Source organism: Tiliqua scincoides, chromosome 5 (assembly GCF_035046505.1).
Source record: "Tiliqua scincoides isolate rTilSci1 chromosome 5, rTilSci1.hap2, whole genome shotgun sequence".
In the NCBI taxonomy this organism is placed as follows: domain Eukaryota; kingdom Metazoa; phylum Chordata; class Lepidosauria; order Squamata; family Scincidae; genus Tiliqua; species Tiliqua scincoides.
In genome coordinates, this window is record NC_089825.1 from 17,049,375 (window position 1) to 17,072,062 (window position 22,688).

Genomic DNA, 22,688 nt, shown 5'->3' on the forward strand with positions numbered 1-22,688 from the left:
TTTTTTTCACCATATAAGGCATTCTGAGGCCTGGGGAAGCCCCTGCATTCCAGTTCCCTTCGGCCGGCTCAGGTGGATCTGTTTCAATGCGGGTCCAGGGGATCCATGTTGACACAGATCCATGGATGAAAAATCTGTGGATAACCAGGCTCCACCTGTAAATAGATTTTCTAATCATCAATATCATGCTGAAGTAGAAAGATATTCTGTATCGGTTCTAGGAGTCTTTCTTGGCAAGTTTTCATCTACTGTGACACAGTATGGTCATCGGTCACAGAGTTTATTAATAGCAAGGATCATGATGCTTTGAGCACAACTTGATCTCAATCCTACACAACCTCACTAGAGAGTTAAGCTCAACTGAACTCACAGTGAGACTGACTCCTGCCAAGGAAACATGCACTGGATTGAGCTGTTAAGAAAAATGTTCTCTATAAATACCTGCTCAACTTCTCCAAGAGTGACAGGCTGAGTTTGGTAACGAACATTTGATCTCCTTTGTCTAATGTCTCTGTTTCTTGTGGATACTGCCCTTGTTATTGGTTGAGACAATTTGTTAAATAAGGCCATCTTTTCTGCCAAGCTTAAGGTGGAAGAGTCTGGTTCCCCAGACTGATCTTCTTCAAGGGCTTCTTTGATTTCTTCTTTAGCTGAAATCTTTTGCTGTGCAGATGCCTGCAACCTTAAAAGTGGAACTGGGAATTAGTATTCAGCGCTACTTAGCATGTAATATCTTTATAGTTTAGATACACAGCGAGGGGGAAGCAATTTTGGGAAAGCTTCAGGAAAAGCTTAAGAAGAGCCAAAAAAAGTGTTGGCAACTTGGCCAGGTGTAGTTGATCAGCATTACATGTTCTGTATCATTACCAACAGAAGATAACAGTTGCAGAGCATTCACATGTGCCTCCCCACAAGAAATGTATGACATGCAGCACCCTGAAACAGCAATGTTAGGCAAAACATCAATGCTGCCCTGCGTGGGGATGCAGCTGCATATAAGCGCAGTACTAACAGTATGTTATACACTGAAGGAGGTCACGCAGGTCTGAATTTTCTACCCTCTCCTATCCACTAAAGTAGCAGTCTCTGAACTTGGGACCCCTGCATGCCAAAAAAAACCCCATCCCCGGCATGAACGGAGCTTAGCGTTCTGTGGGCAGCATTGATCTCCCCTAAAACTCATGTCAGCCAGCCATGTCTGCCCAGAAATTAGAAAGCCTGCTTGGGCAACAGAATGTAGAAGCGGCTGGCAAGTGCAAAGTTTAGAGGAGATGGGCAATGAAGGTATCAGGCTGCCCCATGGAACAGGAAGGTTTCACAGGTGTGGAATCCAGCCTGCCTTAACATTCAGTCCACTAAAGACATGCCCACTCAAGATTGTATTTGAGTCTCTAACACACAAATCAGATACATGTTATCTTTCACATTAAGATCAGTACACAGTGTGCACAAATTCTATGTTAACCTGCCCAACAGATGTATAGGGGCTCAAAAATCCTACGCAACATAGCACCTTCTCTTTTTATGTACCAGTTTAGATGCTTAGGGACTCCTTTCATCCTATCCTGTCTTCTACCTGCCATAATTTACAGGGAGGGAAGAATGCTGGCTGTGCAGCAATGCTACTTCCACTGATACTGTCTGTGTGAGCTTCTGTAATTTCCAGCAATCAGAAAAGGAAAAACAAAAAATGTTGGTCTCAGTACAGCATCATCAACTGATACAGGAAGCAGAAGTGGGAGCATCAGATTTCATAAGGGCTGCACATGCATTTGACTTCTTGTTGCACCACAGATTCAGCAATGCAGGCAACAGTGATGGCAACAGCATTACATTGTGTCTCCCCTCTTTCTGCATTCTCTATGTTCAATGTACAGGTTCAGGACTTCTGTAGGGGACACAAAGGGAAGTAGGACAGAAGAGCATCTCACACTTGTAACACTGATCAAGAAATGGGAAAAGTTGGGAGACTCCAGAGAGGGGCCCACAGTTGTTTTCCTTGATCCTTGCTTAGGACAGGAAGTGAGCTGCAATGTACTTGACAGAAGCTGCAGGACTGGAACTAAGCAATACCAAAAAATGCCCTCTGATTTTTAACCTATGTATGCTTTTGTGGGGCTTCATCAACCTATCACACATTCCCCTTTGGATTATCAAGGCAGAGCACTTTGCTGATTTCTGGCAGAGGAAGAAGTCAAGAAATACATAGAAGGCTTGGAAGTGTACAAGATTCAGGTGTACAAGATGGGGTGGGGGACACAAAGAGGACAACTCTTGGAGTGTAACCCACTCAGATTCAAACACTCTTTTAGATATCCAATATAAGTTCATAACTTGAAGGCTCCACAGTGGTTTGATATTTGTACTGATCCAGAAGAATAGTAAAGTTTTTTATTTTGCTACAGAAAGCAAAATCACAAAATGTCCTCCGGCACCCGAAGGAATATAGAACTGGGCTCCTGTCCACAAGAGAATCAGGCACCATACAGTTAAGATGCCTCAGGTCATTGTTGATTTTTCTACAGTGATGTTTCCCAATAAGTCTTCTGAGTCTTGACTTTAAAATACAAAAAAGAACAAAACAAAAAAAAACCATGCTAAGCTAAACGCAACTGAAGCAAGCAGAGGAATTTGTGTTTACACCTATAGGTGGTGCAATTTCTCATTCTTCCATGAATTCAGCAAACTCAAGCTGAAGAAAGACAGACACATGCTGTGATCTTTGAACACACCTAGTTTTTCACTTTCATTTGAAGGACAACATAGGACTCTGTTTATGTCCGAAACATGCAATCTCTCTCTCTTTTGCATTTGACAAATGCAACCATGGAGAAAAACATGCCTAATTAGGAAGCTTTTTAATTAAATGCTCAGCAAATGAAGCTGTATCAATCAGAAAGAGATCAAGATGATAGGTACAAAAAATGATCTTAATGTTGCATCAGTGCTGGTACACACTTGCTTTTATAGATGCATTTGCTATCAACAACCCTTGTACACCCTGTAACATGCAAGTTGCGTCCCCCCCCCCCCAGTACCTGGTAGGATGTACAGTGCTCTTAACTACAGTGGGATTAGGTACTCTTGTCACTAGAGGGTGGGTTTTCACAGGGGTAGATTCACTTTAAAAAATAGCCAAAAGGAAAGAAAAATTCACAAGGAGAGAGAAGAGAAAAGCATTAAGAAAAGCATACAGTGTTAATTATGGAAGAAAGAAAACAGTAATTTTTTTCCATTTAAAGGTATTTTACAACTTTTTATAAAATTGCATTGCCAAACCCTAAATATCTATACACAAAAATGGTTTTCTTCTCCATGCAAATAAATCAATTTTAATATTCCCAAATCCTTTTTGAAATCTTGACTTCAGAATAACAGTACCAGTGCATTGCAAGAAACTGCACAGGATGCACACAAATACAGGATACAAATTATTTGCAGACATGGTGCACAAGTTAAGGTGATTTCTCAAACTCTACAGTATTCCATACACTACTTCCTTACAGTACCCTACTGGCTGCTGAAAAGGCACGAAAGCTGAAGCCTCCCTGTGGGCATCACTGGAGCGCTGGCCACATTGTTGGAGCACCGGTTGCGTTGCTGAACCAGGTAAACCAATGTGGGAGGCGAGAGACGGTGGAGGGAGGGCAGAATGGGGGCAGAACCGGGCGGGCAGAAGGGAGGAATTGGGGTGTGGAAGCTGCAGAAGGTAGTGGATCTGGTGACAATGCATATGCTGGCTCCAGCAGCAGTCTACCTGCCCCCTTTCTCTCCTTGGACTTGTGCCAAAGAAATCAGTGGCACAGGTCTGAGGAGACCAATTGTGGAATGGGAGGTACACTCCAAAGCCTCCTGCTCTCCCCCCCCCCCCCAACAGATACAGCATGAACCTTTCTGCATCAGCAGGGAAGGGGATGGATATGACTGGGTCATAAATTGTGTCTCAACTCTTTAAGACAAGGAATCTGATATTGGTCTCCAACCAGTGCTGCAAGTAATTCCTCCCTTAATTTCCACACCTTCATAATCATTTTTTGAAATTAGAGTTAATTCTGCTCTGTACGCTGCTCCCAAAAGGAACTAGATAACTGTTTCTCTCTCATGCCTTTTTCTAACTATCAACTCATAAACGTTTCATGAATGAAATGGGATCTCACATTTAAGCCAACTGAAGCTACCACACTTCCAGGACTTACGTAGCAGCTATGACCACTTCTTCTGTTGTAACAGGTTGTGTGAGCGATCTATCCTGCATTCGCCTTAGCCTTCTCTCCACTGCTGAATTTCTTGAACGTGGTTTTGGAATACCTCTTCCATCAATTGACTTTTCCATTTCCTAGAACCAAATGCAATCCAGAATTAATTACCTGAGTGAAAAGAAGACTAATAGAAGACTAAAGAAACTTTTGGTTGAATGTATCTCCATGTCAAAAAATTTGGGTCAACTTGACAAGTGGGATCTGTTTCGACAACCAAAGCTCTTGGAGATAGCAGACTAGACAGCTACCTCTCACACTGAGTTCTGGGGGGTCATCCTACTCTAGTCAGTCAACATTCCTTCCTTAGGTAGAACTGTGCTACCGATGCACAGTTAGGTTTACCAATGAAGGGCATTATCTAGAGGGAAATGCATCATGCACATTGCACTGGAGGCATCTAGCACATGTTTGGTTTCTGAGAACAAAAACACATGCCCTTGCCCCTCACAATAGAGTGGCCCAAGTTCTTGAAATGCCAAGATAAACCCCATCCACTGAAAAGTGGGACACTTACCCTGAAAAGCAGTCTCTTTGCAGCAACACTCAGCTTGGCTCGTTCATCCAATTTTTCCTCATCTACCAAAAACAAAGAACACAACATTAGTGCATCTTTGGATATTTTCAAAACACTTTCAAACTGTTTTACGCCGCAAGCTGAAGTCTATTTTTTCATTGTTTGAATATCCCAGAGATATGACTGCCAAGGAAGTATATAAGCAAGTGAAGGTCTGTTCAGCTCTGGGAAGGGCAGAAACATGACTTTTTAAAGAGAATCTTAGATGCAGTATGTTATATAATGCAATTTTAAAGACCCAAAGAATTTCACTTTCCTGGCAGTTAAAAGGTAAATGCTAACAAGAAAAAAAATAATTTTCAGTGCTTAATTACTGAATTTTCTGGTCTATACTTAGAATTTATCTTAAACATATATAGGTTACCCACTGGGTTTGATACAAGGTCCAGGGACCACTAGATTACTCCTTCCCCCTCCCAATAAGCTACTAAAAATTGCTTTCTCATGCATGAAAACTTGACTTTATTTAAGACACAACCAGTAGGAAGAGATGCAAAATACCACTAGTATATAACAATTTTGAAGGAATACAAATGCAAAGTTTTGAATGCCTTCATGGTATTACTTTCAGGAACTCCTCACAGGGTATCTTCAACATTTGAGAGTTAGACTCTGGAACAGTTCTTACGTTACAAGACAAGGCTGCAGGTAGGCAACACTGGCATAGAAAATAATTCCACTGAGAGCACTTCCCATATTATTCCCAGGTTCAAACATTACAGAAACAGAGGGAGCAGGAAAAGGAGGGGATACATTACTACGCTACATCTGTAACATAAGAACCAATCCTTAGAAATATATTCTTAGACAAGGTAAGAAAATCTATATCTTCTAAATAGGCAATGTCTGCTTAACCAAGAACTCAGATGTATTGATGCAAAAATCCAGTCAGCAATATTATTATTATTATTAGTGCCTTGCACTAGTTCCAGATATTCTGCTGTTAAATCACTGTCATAGATAACTATAATGTGAATGTTTTCTTTTAAACAAATGTACCTAACAGTGGTTACTGGAAATCCAAAAACATTGCTTAATATTGCCCTTCCTGAATTCCACTAATTCCCCATCCCTGCTTTCTGCTTGTCAATGGTCCTAGTTCACTGTACTACTTATAACATCTACAATCCCCAAACACACACACACACACAAAATAATTCAAACTTCCCCAAACTTACTCTGACCTTGCCCTTAAGAAGGCAACAACTCAACAAAAAGATGTGCAAAGATGCCTGTTATTGTCTCTACATGATGTCTTCAGAAACACAAAACAAAAACTGATGGGACACATAGTCACTTCATTACAGCATTTGTCAGGTAGAAAAAAACATACCAGGAGGAATATGCCCCTCCTCAGACAACTGTCTGTGTCTCTTCAGGGATGCCACTTAGTATTTTGAGAAATGTTTGACTGTATTAGCCAACAGAATCTGCAGGGGTTCCGTTCCGGAACCCTGCATGGTTAACTGAAACTGTGAATATCAGTGAACACACCCCCCCCTCCAGAGGGTCATCTGATCCCAGCAGTTTTTAAAAAATGCTATTTCCAGTTTCTCTGTTAAACTGGAAGTGAAATTTTTAATGCCTTATAAGGCATTAAACCCTCTAGGGCTTTTCTGGACCTCCAAATGCCTTGTAAGGAACTTTGGGTTTCACAGAGAAACCAAAGTAGCTTTTTTTAACTGCTGGGCTCTCTCTGAGCCCAGTAGAGGCCCTGGACGGACATCCACAGCCCCTGCTGGGCTCAGAGGACCCTCTGGAGATGAGGGGAGCAGGGTTTCCCTTGCCTCCAGAGAAGGTCCAGGGGGGCTCCATTGACCTAATCCATGGATACAGCATCCATGGATATAGGGGCCCCCATAATTGCATCACCTACTGCAGTGGTTCCCAAACATACCTGGGTCAAAAAGCCCCACAGCCTCTTCACACCCACACGCACACCCACACCCCCGGTTCAGTCAGGCACCACCATCTTGTGGGATTTCATGATATTCAAGATGGGGGTGCCCAGGGGAACAGTTAGTAGGAATCTTATGTAGGTATCAGGAATACCCCATGGTGCCCCTGTGAATGTGCTTTGGGAACCCCTAACCTACTATATTCACCTATGAAAGGACACAAGGTTCATTATCCTATGTCATTCGTTGTCTCTGTTTATGATCCAATAAAAATGACAGTACAAGTATACTCAAATCCTTTAGATACTATCAAATTTAGGGCATCTTTATACATCCCTGAAAAGCAACAAATTTTCATCAAAGCACAACCTCCAGTGACCTGTTGTCTTGCTTCATTACCAAAAATTTTTGCATATTCTCACTTTTTGTTTAGCAATTGTGTTGCTATATAGGAGGGGAGAAATGTACCATTCAGAGGAGCAGATTTGGTCCAGGAATCCTGACCCCTTAGTATAAAGGCCTAAAAGCAAAAGATCTGACGAAATAAACCCAGAGAAAGCAAGAACAGAAAAGTGTTCTTACCCTCAGGAGCTGGCATTTCTGGACTGAATGCAGACCTATGGAGATTTTGCAAAGGAAAACACAAATTATTTGTGAAGACAACCTATGCCATAGAACTAAATTAAAGCATGGTTAAGGGGGACAGAAAAATAGATCTCAAAACAAGAAAGTTGTAAAAGCTTCTTTCAATTATATCTTATTTACAATGACTCTTCAAGCAGGAAGGCAAGCAATTCCAGCCAAGTATGAAGTTGCCAAGCCAAGTTGCATGAAGTAGAATATCAGACAACTCATTTAAAAAAAAAGGTCAAAACTTAAAATATTTTGCCAAATGTTACACAGGACTGACTTTTGGCTTAGAATCTATTAAAAAAATGTAAGTCTTACCTTAGTCATATAGATAGTTAAAAACCAAACATTTTTTTACCCTGCATATAGATGTATTTTGGTCAGCTACAGTGGGAAAATGGTTAATTTAACTTTAGAGCAATACCTGGATTTAAGATCAGCCAGCCAAACTCTATTAATTTAATGGAATAATATTTAACTTGCGCAAGAAACCAAAAAGTTCAAACTGGAGAATTACTTGAATTATTGTGTCACTTTTTCTGGATAACACTACTCCAGTGAGCTCCACTATACAAATGCCTACCTATCTGTTTCCTTCCGTTCTGCTGAAGTTATAGGTTGAGTCCTAAATCTCTCAGAAGTCTTTCTACTTTCCCCAGGAGAAAAATAGCGTCTTGGCCTTCGTAACCCTCTTTCGTGTTCAGCACTGGCAGACAAATCAGTAGCTGCTGTTGGCATCTCAAACTGAGATTCACTTTTTACCCACAACAGAAAGTGCAGAGAGGACACAAAGAACAAGATTGGGGGGGGGGGAGAGAGAGAAAAAGAAAAAGATGAAGGACAAATATAAGCATCCCATCAGATTACTTTGCATGCTTGTAGAATACCATGCACAGGAAAGGGTTCAAGTCATTCCATTCTAGCGACCCAACATCAGAACTTGCACTAAGCAAGCAGAAGCACATACACATGAGAAGATTCAGGCTAACTCTGCCTCCAAGACACACTAGGTGGGAGTTGAATCGTGTGTTTGAAGTGCTGCAGAACGCAACTGATGTTGAGTTTTGTGTGCCGTTTACGCCAAGGACGTGCAAGTGTCACACCAAAAAAAAAAAGAAAAAACACAATCAGAAACGTCACCTACAGTTCGGGTTTCTTCCTGGTATTGGCAGTTTCCAAAAAGGCATTACGGAGTTGGGCAACAGACACTTTTGTGTCCACCGTGGTAATCTCGCCATTGGAAATCTTGGCTTCAGTGCTTTGAAACGCCATTGAATTCTTTGCAACTTGCTCTTTACTTCTGAAAACTTTTAATTTAGGAGAACCTGTATAATCAGACATTGAGCGGGTAAGGAGCTTATGCTTCATGGGAGTCTCCTCCTGCACCTGAGCTTTCCCTTTAGCACTTTGTAGATACATTACTCTTTCACTCCTTTCAACATTCTCATGAGTCTTCACTTGAAGTTCAGGCATCCATTGCTTAAAGTGCTTAAGCTCTCTCTCGGGTTCCACTGACTTTGGTTGATCAATGGTAGACTTCTCAAATTCATCTCCTTTGATGTGACTCTCTCTGCTCTTCCCTTGCCTGGGACTCTCTAAGGGCAAGACTGGCTGTCTTTCTTGCTCAGCTTCTGGATTGGAGTAATCAGTCTTCAGTGCTCCACGATTCAGACCCAAGTAACTTTTTTCATCATCCAAGATAGCATCAGCTGGAAATCTGGTTATAAAGTTGGCATTTACCAGCCCAGGGACGTTGCGAACAGGGATCCTTTCTGGTTCTTCGGCCGCTACCAGTGTAGCTGTATGAGCAATTCCAGCAGGCTGGACATAGCCATGAGTTGGTTGGCGGACCAAACCAAGTGGTTGATTGGCAACCCTATGGAAAGCAGACGTTTCCGACTGCAGAGGCACGAAATTAACAGGCACTGGGCGAGCTTTTTTCAGAGACACAGTGTCTGTTAGAAGTTCAGGGCTTCCACGAGCACTTTCCTCTTTCACCAGTTTCTCTCTAACTTTTACTCTTTAAGAAAGAAAAATGAATTAAAAATGTGGCACAGATGTAACTATGTTGAGAGGAAAAGCATGCACCAACTTTGGGAAGATCCAACTATACTAAGTATTAAGCATCAGGTTAAACAGCTAGAGAAAGTAGGGGATATTAAAAACTTTCCTAACATGTGACTTCAGCACCTTCCTAACATGTGCCTTCAGATCTAACACTGACAGCAGCATAGCCATTTCTGTCCACTTTTGTTTTCATGTGTTCCATTGAGAGTGTTTTGAACAGGCTGTAGTGCTCTATGTCCAATTTGCTGAAGAACAACTATATACTGACCTAAGCTTTTCCTCTAGCTACATACATACAATTTGAGTTGTACATAGGTACAACTCAAAATATTTCAAAATGAAGCAGCTATTTATGAATACTGGCACTTGCTCATGTTTGAATCAGCAAAAATTTGGTGACTACCTTAGCCTTATAAACAAAAAAAGAACTAAACTACACACATACACCAACACTGCCACCCTGAGAAAAACCACATTATATGAATGTGGAAGAAGGGGGACATTGTTTGAATTATGAACAGTGAGAGGGTTTTCAAAAGATTAGTAGGGAAAAAAGACAGCCTAACTTCCATATGCAAACTGAGCCAGTTTTTCAGACTATCTATAACCTAGTTATAGATGCATGTTTCACTTGTGAATGCACTTAAAATTCCATTTTTCACAGTAAAATACACAATAGAATGAGCAGAAGTAGTAAAAGAATAGTTGTATATTTATTGTAAGTAATTAGCCTATATAGCATTAAATGGGAAGTACTTTGGTGAGTGCTTCTGTGTATTTTGCTGAGAAGTGTGGAAGCACAATTGCTATTCACGACAGAAGGCAGTGAATGTATTTTGTACTGTGTCGCCTGCGGCTTAGTACAAAAAGGTATTATGTGAAAAGGCCCTGAGAAATTGTAACAGAAAGAGGAAATTGACTACATGAACTTTAATATGTACACAAAACTCACTAAGAACTAGTTTGCAGTGAGAATACAGATTGATATGAAAGTCTTTAGAGGGCCACTAATTGAAAACGGGCTAAAAAATAATTCATTCACACCAAATAGGAAAAGAATTACTCATTTGAAAATATTTCAAATTTTTGAAGATGGCTAGAATCACTTTGTGACATTGGGATGCACACTATATCCATAACACAAAATCACTTAGAGTAATTTTGTTTTGAATCAATAGTGTCTTGACCCAGTAGTTATTGTTTTTGAAAATACTGTATTATAACTTTTTAAAAGATAGATATTAACAGATATTATTTTGGGGAAAGACCTTGCAGTCCAATCTTAGGCATATTTACTCAGGACTATATTCAGTTGGACTTACTCCCAAGTAAGTACAGGACTGCAAATATCAAAATACTTCTCATTTCAGTTTAACAATTATATCTATCCACAGCACCATGTCTACATGATTCTAAAGTAGCTGTGCATGTCAACATGTTGACACCGAAAAACTCAAAGGAGGGAGAGAAGTTTACATATAATTAGACATAACTCTCCCACCATTCTAACCATGGTTACAAAATTGACAGTGGTTAGCAGGATAATATGGTCCCAATCCAGGCTCTTCATCTCCAGTGCAACCTCTTCTCCACTTGCCTTAACAATGTTTTGGAATTCAAAGCTGGTTAGCATGTTTTGGTTAACATTATCCACACTGAAGTCCAACCATGCTGTGGAAATGCGTAGCAATAGGGGCTAAGTGTAGCACACCACATGTGGTTATTGCCACTAACCATGGCTGCACTAACCCTGCATGGTGTTTGAAAACTCAGAAAGATTACAATCAATGTATTTGTTTAGAACTATAACTGCTTATAAGTATTCACTCATTACACCAAAAGTAGGAGTTTAATGAGTGAGTTTACAAATCTGTTGCCGACACACTTCTTACAAAGCTATCTCATTCCTTTCTGAGAACTGTATGTTTGAACATGCAAGGTGTTCACAGCACCAAAGACAGGCTAGTGTATTAATATATTCCTCCATGTTTTCAAATTAAGGACATTTCTAGTGTTTCCTATCAAAACATCAATTAGTCATGACAAAAAAAGCAGATAATTCCAGGGTGGGGGAGTAATTTAACCAAAGCTGTTCATTAACTAGAAACTGTATTTTTGATCCACTGCCATTAATAAGTGTAAATGACATTTGTTAAATGACAGTGGGAAAGGAAAAAGAGAGGAAGGTAACAGTTGGATTATTGATTAAGCCACACAGCTACATGGTGAGGATACCTGGAGGGCCAGTTGATAAGTGAAGCTGTGTCCCCATCCGAATCTTTCTGAAGAAACCAATCAGGTTTTGTTTTCCCTGCACTACTATAGAAAATAGAGCTTCAGAGATTTGTCTGACAATATGTCAATACATGCACACTCAATTCCCACCCACCAAATTTTCATACGATTCAAAAGACTTTGGCTTATAAATGTACAAGTCAGGCTGGTAGCCTTAGAAAACCTGTGACCATAATTGCAAACACTTCCACAAATTACACAGAAAAGTACATCCTTGTTGTCAAGACATAAATCCTTCTATTCCTAAGATGTACACAGCATGGACTGTTGTGCCTAGATGTGTTTTGGCAAGACATTCAGATAATTTCCTCTGCTCTGACATACTTATCTGAGCAACTCAAGTTACTATCAGAAAGTAGGCAGCAATCTTAGCAAATGATACACTGGCATAATAAAACCAGTTCAGATTTTTTTTGTTATATTTATTCTGAATATCCATTTTAATTATAGGATAAGGCAGATGAAAAACAAAGAAAGAAAAGTTCTGAGGAACAAAATGACGGTGAAGCCCCATAAGAGCTATATTTATATGCTTCCTTACTGTGTCCAGGTTGAAATTTCACCATCTTATAACTCATTATGTCATTGTGCAGTGCAACTTGATGCATATTTATTTGAAAGTAAGCCCCATTTGTGTTCAGTGATGAATATGCATAGGATTAGAGCCCAAGCCCATTTCTGCCCAGCCCGCAGGTGTACACATTTGAACCCTGTTGCATATGTGCAACATTGGGAAGAAATGTCTTAAAGCATATCCTTTACTACTGTGACACTGAGTTTTTACTTAAAGGGATCTTCTTATAGTCATTAAGGAACCGGATCTGAACAGCTTAAGTTTCCTTCATGAAGTATTTTTTCCTCACTTCCCATCACATATCCTTCAAACACTATGAGAATAAGCAACTATGCATACATAGACTTTTTTCACTTGAAAAAGAAGAAAGTCATGGAATGCACACAAATATTGAACTCGGCAATGATAAAAAATGCAAACATCAAGTCTTTCCTAATTAGGATATTACAGTCTAGACTCTCATAACACTTGCTTTCTGACTGACACTAATAAAAAAACAAGTTGCGTTCATCTTTAAAGTCAGCTACAGACTATATCAAGCAGCTGCTAAAATCCAAATAGAGCAATGAAAACCATATGTCAGGATCCTACAATCAGCATTCACCTCTCTAGAAACGGACAAGTATTAGGTGAGTATGTAAGCTATAGAGCTTGTTAGGATGAACCAGCTTAAGCTTTCCAACAGGAGCTTTAGTTGGAGTCACAGTGACCTGACAGGCAGACCACAATGGAAAGACTAAGGGAGCCAAATGCACTCATTCTGATGAGTGTCCGTGATCTGTGTCATATGTGCTCGGCTTTGACTTATGCTAAGGCTCATGCTTCCTCTCTCTCTGAAAGGAAGTATATACAAAAATGAGCACACACAGCCAAAAGATAATAAAATCACCCTCAACTGGAAATGTTTAATAGACCCAGAGATAGAATTAAAAGGTATTGAAAATTAATGAATAGTTGTATAATATTTATCAACGATCCAATACTGCACAAACATTAAACACACTAAAGAAGTTCCAGCTGCTGTTATATTTCACAATGGCTACATCACCATTTACATGAAACTGGGTTGACAGAATTTCTGCCTTTCCCACACTACTCCAAAGAATGCATAAACACACTAGGAATATAACTAAAGTTCACCTGCTTGGTCAAAAGTAGTTTGGGAGAGGGGGAGAAATATTATTCGCCAAACCACTTAAAATGTTCACCTTTCTCCAAAGTGGTTCACTATCACTGTTTGCCCAATCTTCTGCTTTTCTAGCCCATTTTCTTTTCCAGGGTAAGACTTCTTCATGTTTTCTAGAGAGATCTATATCATCAGCTTTCATACAGCCAGGATGGTGGTACCACAGTTTTATATAGCCAATCAGATTCAGTTACATGTTGATGTCACTGAGAGCAAACAAAGCCACTTCAGAGCAAGGACAAAGTTTCCTGAATAAATCAACACTTTTGCATATGTTTACAGCAACCTTCAAAATTTGCTTGGGACTACCGTTTGACACAACTGAAAATAATGCTCCTCCTCTAGCTCATCCCTAAAATACTCTTCTACCCACTTGGTTGGGTGTCTTGCATAATTACATACAACAGGAATGACATGATGAAAGCAACTGTGGAGGTGGCTGTGACTATCACTCCAGATATGCGCAAAGGAAGCCTAACACAATGGAATGCCACAATATTTATAAACCGTATTTTTGAGGCATTTCATTGCTCCAGAAATTTAGGTACATTGGTGGGCATAATTAATGCACCTCAGCAAAATCAAAGCTATGACCAAATAATAACTACTACCTTTGCCTCATTTTGGAATACAACAAATTGTTTCTTAAAATACCAATTAAACACAAAGACTGCAGAATAATATGTAAGACTGCATTTGCTGCCACCACAGGTTCAGCCTATATATACACTGATTTTTTATACATGGATTTGACTCAACATGAATGGCCCCTGCAAATGAGAAAGAATGTGCTGATCCCTGGAGAAGGGGAAAAATGCATCCCTTTAAAATCAGTTTTAAAAACTGAACAGTCCTTTAACAACAGCCTCCTTAATGAGAGAGAGAGAGAGAGAGAGGGCAGCAGGTTAACAATCTATCAATCCTTCTCTCTCCTTCGGACCCCTCCCTTCCCCCAGCATGTGAAAGAAACATGACCATTTTGCATTGGTGAAGGGAGGGGCTGAGGGAAGTGCTGAAGGATTTCTTCAATCAGTGGAGCAAAGAAACTTTCTTTTTTAAATTGATTAGCTATAGTGCGTTTTTTTATCCACGAGAGTGCTTGGAACGGAACCCACGTGAATAATTAGTCTCAACCTGTAGTTTAATGTCTCTTTTGAATAGGATGAATGCATCAATGCACAATCCACTTAAACTGAAGTACTTGCACTTAAGATTTGCCACATTGATGCCGATGATGACCGTGTTTATAAATAACTTATTCAAAACCTGCCAAAGATTCCAGAGAATTGTAGAGTTTGACACTGAAACTGACTTGTTTGCTAGTATAGCCTTAAGATGCTTGCTCCATTTTCCAGAGAGTCTTTATTTAAGAAGAAAACAACATTCCCTTTGAGTGTAGGACAGGCATATAAATTTAAGTCTGGGATGAGTGAAAGTCTTATTATAATTGCTACTGTGTGGAAATTATTACAGCATCCTTCTGAGAAATCTCTATATTTGATTGTGTGTCATCAGAATCCATTTTGATCAGACAGTTTTCGATGTCAGTTCGGACTGTTCTCTTTCCGTAAGTTTACTTGCAGTGCAACTAAGGCAACATTTTGGACATCTAAACGCAATCAAAACAACTTCATTACAACATTGTACAAAGCCATTATCAACTCCCTTCCTGAAACCTGACTCTCTTGCTCCCTGCCTTCAACAACTGATCATACTCCTACTATAAACCCTAAGGCGATAGTGCTGGCACTCACCTGTGACAAAGCTCCTTCTTCCTACTCTCATTTTCTTTTCAAGCCTGCCCCAGTGTACAAAGTGTACACCACTCTTTATCATCATAACTCAACACAATTCCTTGACACAAAACTTGATTTTAATTTGCCCAATTAAATTCTCCTTGTCAGGGGCGTCAAACGTATGGCCTGCACAATCTCTATGGGCAACCTGCATGCTCAGGAGAAGCACCAGGGCCACCCCACCCCCGTCACCTCCAGTCAGTTCCACTAAAATCAGAAGTGATGTTTAAGGACTTAGGAGGCCTCAGATAGACAAGGAGGCCCACGTGTGGCCTCCCCAGCCCACAAAACAGTTCTAGTCACATTTGGAGGGGGCACAGTGTTGGCGTGGGGGCGGCCCTTGGACCACCTGTGCCACAAATAGAATGCGGCCCCTGGGTTGAGGTGAGCTTGACACCCCTGTCCTAGTCAATCTAAAGAAACCCAATCTCTTTTCAAAATGTGGTACAGTAGGCAGAATTTGTGGTACAATAAGGTGCAATTGATTCCCCATTATTCTACTACAGTAATCTCTCCGGTTTTGTAGATGAATGTGTGCTGCACTCTCAGTTCAACCACTGTAGTTTTTTGTTTTGTTTTGATTGTTCTGGCGTCTCAAACAGTTCTTACTTCTCTTCAAAATTCTGCGGTAGGAACAAACACTATGATCCAAATACTGTGTGTCTTTCAGAAATAGTAGTTCACAATGTTCAGAATGTTTTAAAATTTCTTTGATATAGGATTGTGTTGATTTTAGCAGACAAAAAGTTAACGCTTGATCTAAACAATACAGTAAACATGCAGCTGCTTCTGGAAAAATGGCAACTCCATATTAATTACAGACTGCAGCCTCTCAGACCTTCACCATGTGGAGATCCTTCCTCCCCACCACTACCATCCCCCTAAATCTTATAAAAATTTCTACCCCCTCTCCCCCCAAGGTGACTTAAAGCAACAACAAGCAGCAGAAAGTTAAACAAAATCATAAGAGTTGTGACGGACATTCAGGAAACGCTTGTTTAAATACCCAGGTCTTTAACCTACAGTAGAACACCAGCAGGGAAGGAGACCGGTGTTCACTAGAAGGCAGGGAATTTCTCATTTTGGGTACTGCCACTGTGAAAGCCCTCTCACGTATCTTTGTGAGCCAACCTCAGAGAGCAGCAGGACACTCAAGGAAGTCTCCTTCTCATCTTAATGGTGGGTAGATTCATACAGGCAGATTTTTATGGGGGAAGAAAAGAGAGGTAATTGACACGATTTAAATGCATGACCATCACCAAAAATGGCATTCTTGTCTGGTGATAGACATGGCAACTATTCTTCATTCTTTACTTTCTTTGATTTGATATTTTATTGTTTTAACATTTCATAGTGTTTCACATGTGGTAACTTGATTTGTAAAATATGTTTTTTTTTAAAATGTTTGTTTTCATCACTGCTTTCAAAAACACCTTCTCCAAAGTTGCTCTCCTTTCTGCATCAGCTACAAACTTCTCACAGTCTTCAAGGTAGGTCTCAGTCTTGCAGAACATTAAGGCCTGCTCTACTGTTACCTACAGCTACCTCATGTAAGAGGACTACTTTTATAAACACTAGCACAGAGATTGACTGTCAGGTCAATCAAATTGACGCTTTCTTGATGGATTTCAACCACCCTGCATTGCTGCCTTTTTCTGAAGGATATTTTCTGATGCTCTCCAGGGATAAGAGAGCTTAATACCTGTACCGGGCCATTTGTATCATACTTCAAATTCCTTCTCAAAACGTTTGAGATTTTTATTTTTCCAGTGTAATCTTCTCATCTTCTATCATGACAATATTATGAGGACTTTGGACTGGTACCAAAGGTGCAAAAGAGAGCGGCCAAGATGATTACGGGGCTGGGGCACCTTCCTTATGAGGAAAGGCTACGGCGTTTGGGCCTCTTCAGCCTAGAAAAGAGACGCTTGAGGGGGGACATGATTGAGACATACAAAATTATGCAGGGGATGGACAGAGTGGATAGGGAGATGCTCTTTACACTCTCACATAATACCAGAACCAGGGGACATCCACTAAAATTGTGTGTTGGGCGGGTTAGGACAGACAAAAGAAAATATTTCTTTACACAGCGCGTGGTCGGTCTGTGGAACTCCTTGCCACAGGATGTGGTGCTGGCGTCTAGCCTAGACGCCTTTAAAAGGGGATTGGACGAGTTTCTGGAGGAAAAATCCATTATGGGGTACAAGCCATGATGTGTATGCGCAACCTCCTGATTTTAGGAATGGGTTAAGTCAGAATGCCAGATGTAGGGGAGAGCACCAGGATGAGGTCTCTTGTTATCTGGTGTGCTCCCTGGGGCATTTGGTGGGCCGCTGTGAGATACAGGAAGCTGGACTAGATGGGCCTATGGCCTGATCCAGTGGGGCTGTTCTTATGTTCTTATGTACCATATCTAGTAACACCACTCTAAAGACAGCAACCATTAACAGCACACTTACCCTAATCTGGTGTCACTGAGGGAATGACTTGGTGAAGCTAGCTGCTTTGGTGATGAAAGGGAAACACTGCGAATTTGCTTTGGTGAACTTGGCACTTCAGTTTGGGAAGAGTCATGGCCAGGAAAAGAGACAGACATGGAATTCTCCAATGCAGAGGATAGATAAGGCCTACTGGAACTAGACTCTGGCGCTTTTTTCTGATCTTCATTGTTCAAATGCAATTTGTCCCTGTCGGAGGAACTCTCTCTCCCATGTCCAGAATGCTCTTTTGACTCAGAAGCACAAATCCTCATCTCTTTGTGTTCATTTCTCACTGAATATAGAGAATCTTTGCCTTCATCTTCCTGTGTCTCTGTCTTTGGTACTCTTTTCTCAATCCCGTCTTGTTCTTTCCTTGTCCTGGTATATTTGGATAAATATTCCGAATCAACATCTGAATCTATTGAGAGTCCATATTTTTCAGCCAATTGTCGGCGTCTCTCTGCCTTATATCTAGCTATCCTTTCTGCTTTGGAGTCGAGTTCCTGGGTATCCATAACTAATTGATTGTAAGAAGATGGTTTGGTTTTTCCTCCAGTAGATTCCAGTTGATATCTGGATCTAGGCTGATTTTCTACGGAGGAATCTGAGGTATCTTCTTCCTTTGATCTTCCTATAACGATACAGAAGAATGAGCAGTTCTCTAATTTCTCTTCAATAAACTAGTTTAAAAAGTCATAGAACATTTTCAGTACTATCACATCAGGCAGGTACAGAATTGTTAGGACCCTTCAAATTGCTTATAACACAGTAAGATGGTAAGCAAACTTACCAATATAAGAGAATACTCTATACGCCATGCTTCTATTGCAACTCAGTTACTTTCAAAATGGAATTTCCTTGCACGTATCCTGGGCCAGTAAAATCTTAGGTACACGGTGCAGTTCACTATTCACTCACTATTCACTCAGCTTTCTGCACAGGTAGCTTCAAAGAGACAGATTGTACTCACTTGGATCTAGTGTATCCTTACAGTTAGGAAGGAACAATTTTTAAGCACAAATTGTATTTTCAAAACCTAGTGCATAATTACATAATAACAGCCCTGCTGAATCAGATCAAAAGTTCTATCTAGTCCAGCAGGCTGACCTTCCATGATGGTCACCCAGATGTTTCTAGAAAGCTCACAAGGAGGGTACAAAGGCAATATCCACCTCCTGCTATTCTGCACCAGCAACTGGTATTCAGCCATATGCTGCCTCTGACCATGGAAGTTGTATTTAGCTATCATGGCTAAAAGGAAGGGGATTCACCCCCATGAATTTGCTTAATTTCCTTTTGCAGTCATCTACTTGATCATTTGTACTGTCAAGTAGTACAAGTGATAAAGGAAGGACTTTTGTATTTTAGGTCTTTTAAGGTCTTTTGTTTAATACACCATTAAAGTATATTTTAAGGTCTTTTGTTCTAGTTCACCTCCATAAAAAAGTAAAAGACACAAAATGCAAGGATTGTTTATGAATCAGGGAGAGGTACAGGCAGAAAATTTGCTGTAGCGCTTGGTTAATGATATACCAGAAAATATATTTCTTACCAAAGTGAGGAGTATATGGATCTGTTGCACGCATGTATCTTGGTGTATCTTCTTCTAGTAAACGATGGGTCACCAATCCAGGACAGTTCTGCAACAGGATGGGCTGAGCATCATTTTCAATTCCCTCTAAACGCCTAGCTATCCTCTCCTTCCTGAGAAAGAAGACGTTGTACCAGACATATTGACTATGGAACTAGAAAATTGTAATAAAGCTGAAGAAGCAATTTAAACAGATTATTTGAGTCATCTGCATTTTGGCAAATATATAGAGAAAGATGTAGACTTACCTTTTCATTTCCAAGGTATCCTGTTGATTTGGTTCAAAGAGTTTTCTTAATTCAGAAACTAAAAAACAAAACCCCACAAATATTAGAAACTCCAAACTATGAACTCTGTGAACAGAAAAACTGATTTTCACAAAAATAGTTAAGCATTAAATCAAATGGTAGCTGTATTTGAGGAAGAGACATCAGTCTTTTTGCTTGTATTTTTTGTTCTTTGGTTTTGGTAATTTACCATTTGAAAAATTGTTAAATAGACAGTTTGCATTAGCAACACTTCACTTCTGTAGCCATTTCACTGACACTGTAGTTAGCCAATGAGATCACAGCCTGACTGGGACCACCTGCCATTTGGCTCCTCCTCTATCATGTGATGGTCATGATGCTTGAATTGGCTTCTTTTCCTCTCTTCTATATGTATGTGCACTGGATTGTAAACAGATTTAAAACTGGGAGCTATCTTGAACACATTAGGCAGGAAGCTAGAATTATCAGTGCAGTAAAACTCTTGTTCAGAATGTTCCCATGATCATGTATTGTCATTTATAACTGCCTCTCTTGCTTCCAAGATGACAAACATCAGGAATTTTAGGAAAAAAGGGGAAATTTGCAGGAAACTGAATTTTACTGGACCAGGGGAGGTGTTTAATTCTTAAATGTTTAATTCTCTCCATAATATTTGAAACCAATATTAATTATTGGTTGGTTGGCAACCTTCAGTCTCGAAAGACTATGGTATAAGCCTACAGTACCTGGTATTCCCAGGCGGTCTCCCATCCAAATTAAGAATAGTTATATACTGCTTTTCCACAAGAGCAGTACACAGAGTGGTTTACATAGTAAAACAGATCAATGACTGGTTCTCTGTCCCCAAAGGACTCGCAATCTAAAAATTAAAATAAAAAAATTCCAGAAACAGCCACTGGAAAAGATGTGAAGCTGGGGTGAAGAGGGACGGTTGCTCTCCTCTGCTAAATATAAGAGGAATGTGAAAAAAAATTATATTCCATAGTTTTTAAAGTTGGTTATATTCTTATTTGATGTTTTGGGGCTCCTAATATTGAAAGAAAGAAAAAATCAAGCAGTGCATTTTATAACATGTATTTTATAACTCATACGGGGGAGAGTTGCTCTCCCCCGCTAACTGGGCTAAAAAGCACTTTTTCAATTGCGACTCCTCTTATACAGGAAGACCGCAACTGTCCCACATCACTCCAGCAAATTATCTTTTCTAATGGCTGTTTGCTGGTGGTGTTCTGCATTTTTTTTAAGATTGTGAGCCTTTTTGAGACAATGAGCCATTAAGTTATCTGATTTTTTTCTTCGCAAAATGCTTGTGAATGTTTTGTTGAAAGTGGTATATAAATATTTTTAATAGTAAATGTAAACTACGTTCAGGTAAACTATTCAGGCCTTAACTAAATGGTTCAATCCCAAGTATTTCCATGTAAAAGTAAACAAAGCAGCATGCGATGGGAAGAATCTCTCCAAAGTTCCTGGAAAGCTCTTCCTACTGTAGGAGTCAGTACTAAGCTAGGAGGGCCAATGGTCTTGCTCTGTATAAGGCACTTCATATTCTCCTATCACCTAATGTCAGTTCTCAGGTTTAAGTTTACAGAAAAAATAGCAGGCACTAGACAGGCTCTGCAAATTTTCACCTGCTTCAAGATTTGAAATAAACATGCACCACAGAATTTAAGATAAAATCAACGCTGACATCGTAGTTTGCACAGCCTGGCTTCTAATGTGATTCAGTGTCCTTTCTCATTATGCAAAATCCAGCCTAACCTGGGTTGCCAACTTTTTTGTATTTTTAGTACAAAGCCCCCTCAACGCAGGGGCAACTGTTACAAAATACCATCTCTCCCAAGAGGTCTAAACTGAGTCAAAACTGGTTGCACTTTATTACATTGGTTTCAAATTTCCTCTATTTTTTTTTTTCTGGATACCAGTTTAAATATAAAAATATTTAAATATTTTTTAAATATTAAAATATATTTACATTCTGGACACCATTGGGTCACAGTAATGTCCCCTAAAGGCAACATTTACAATTCTAGAAGTCAGTGGGTAAAAGCATGATGCTTCCTAATCTGGGGAGGGGAGTAAAGGTATGAATTTTTTGAACTTGCCTTAATACAAGCAGCCAATAGCTTAAGCAAGGGGCTTTATTACAGGCTCCGTTGGCTATTCCTCCTTAGCCTACATTTTCATGTCCTTTTTATAGTGAGCGAAAACAGATTAAAATGAGGAAAAATTCCTCCCAGCTATGCAGTGTCCTGAAAATTTGTAGGAACTCATTTTATAGTCTGAGTAGGAGAAGAACTCTTGAGGTTGTAATGTTCACTTAGTTTGTGAATGACCAAGACATGTATTGTCAAGCCAGGAAATGCAAATACAACAAAAAAACCACCACCCAACCCTTGGAAATGCAACTAGACTTTGTAGGTCAGTGGCAACACCCAGGAGAGGGGATGGGGAAGACATATTGTATGGGTTGGAGTCAGGACTAGATTTCTCTGTATTTTCAAATCCCAATACTGGTCACGCAACAAGAATATGGTTTTACTGCTTGCACCACTAAAAAAAACTGGCACCAAAGCTAAATTATAGCATCAGTTTTAAAAGAGGCTTTGGGATATCTGATGGAGTCATTTCCTTCAGGATACAATTTCAGTCCAATTTTTGAGACAAAGGCCTCTTAAAGTAACACCTACAGACAGACAACACCTTTTTAAGTTCATGCTCCAAACCTACTTTCTATTTTATTGCTATCATTGGAACCATCAACCTACCTTGCAAACAGCCACAAGTTTTTTTTATTTATTTAAAGAACTAGTTACCATTTCACTGAATCAAAATCCCTAAAGATACAATGATGCTAATGAAACAAAACATGTGTGTCCTGGCTGCTAGCCTGCCAAGAGGTCAAGGGATAAACCTCAACTATATAAAACACTTGTCTGTTGGTTACCATTAGTGCTAGGGTTTCTGTTGAAGTTTTGCAGGCCTAAATAACAAAACTGGCCTTTCGGAGTACCTCCCCAGCACCTTTCTAAGCCAGACCAAGACAAAAATAGCACAAACCTAGCC

General features: G+C 39.9%; 1 protein-coding gene across 9 annotated transcripts in view; it reads right to left on the reverse strand.

Moving 5' to 3' along the window:
* SVIL (supervillin) overlaps positions 1-22,688 on the reverse strand; it is a 109,405-nt gene that overhangs the window by 49,117 nt on the left and 37,600 nt on the right. For 7 of the 9 annotated variants that reach the window (XM_066628027.1, XM_066628026.1, XM_066628023.1 and 4 more), the window contains exons 4-14: positions 19,602-19,659; positions 19,315-19,466; positions 17,742-18,393; positions 11,664-11,747; positions 8,506-9,381; positions 7,945-8,115; positions 7,314-7,348; positions 4,774-4,835; positions 4,197-4,336; positions 3,039-3,122; positions 442-682 (exon numbers count right to left, since the gene is read on the reverse strand). In XM_066628027.1, the coding sequence (XP_066484124.1) occupies positions 442-682; positions 3,039-3,122; positions 4,197-4,336; positions 4,774-4,835; positions 7,314-7,348; positions 7,945-8,115; positions 8,506-9,381; positions 11,664-11,747; positions 17,742-18,393; positions 19,315-19,466; positions 19,602-19,659 (2,555 nt within the window). The remainder of the gene's footprint in view (positions 1-441; positions 683-3,038; positions 3,123-4,196; positions 4,337-4,773; positions 4,836-7,313; positions 7,349-7,944; positions 8,116-8,505; positions 9,382-11,663; positions 11,748-17,741; positions 18,394-19,314; positions 19,467-19,601; positions 19,660-22,688) is intronic. The other 2 variants (XM_066628021.1, XM_066628025.1) reach the window with 2 other exon arrangements.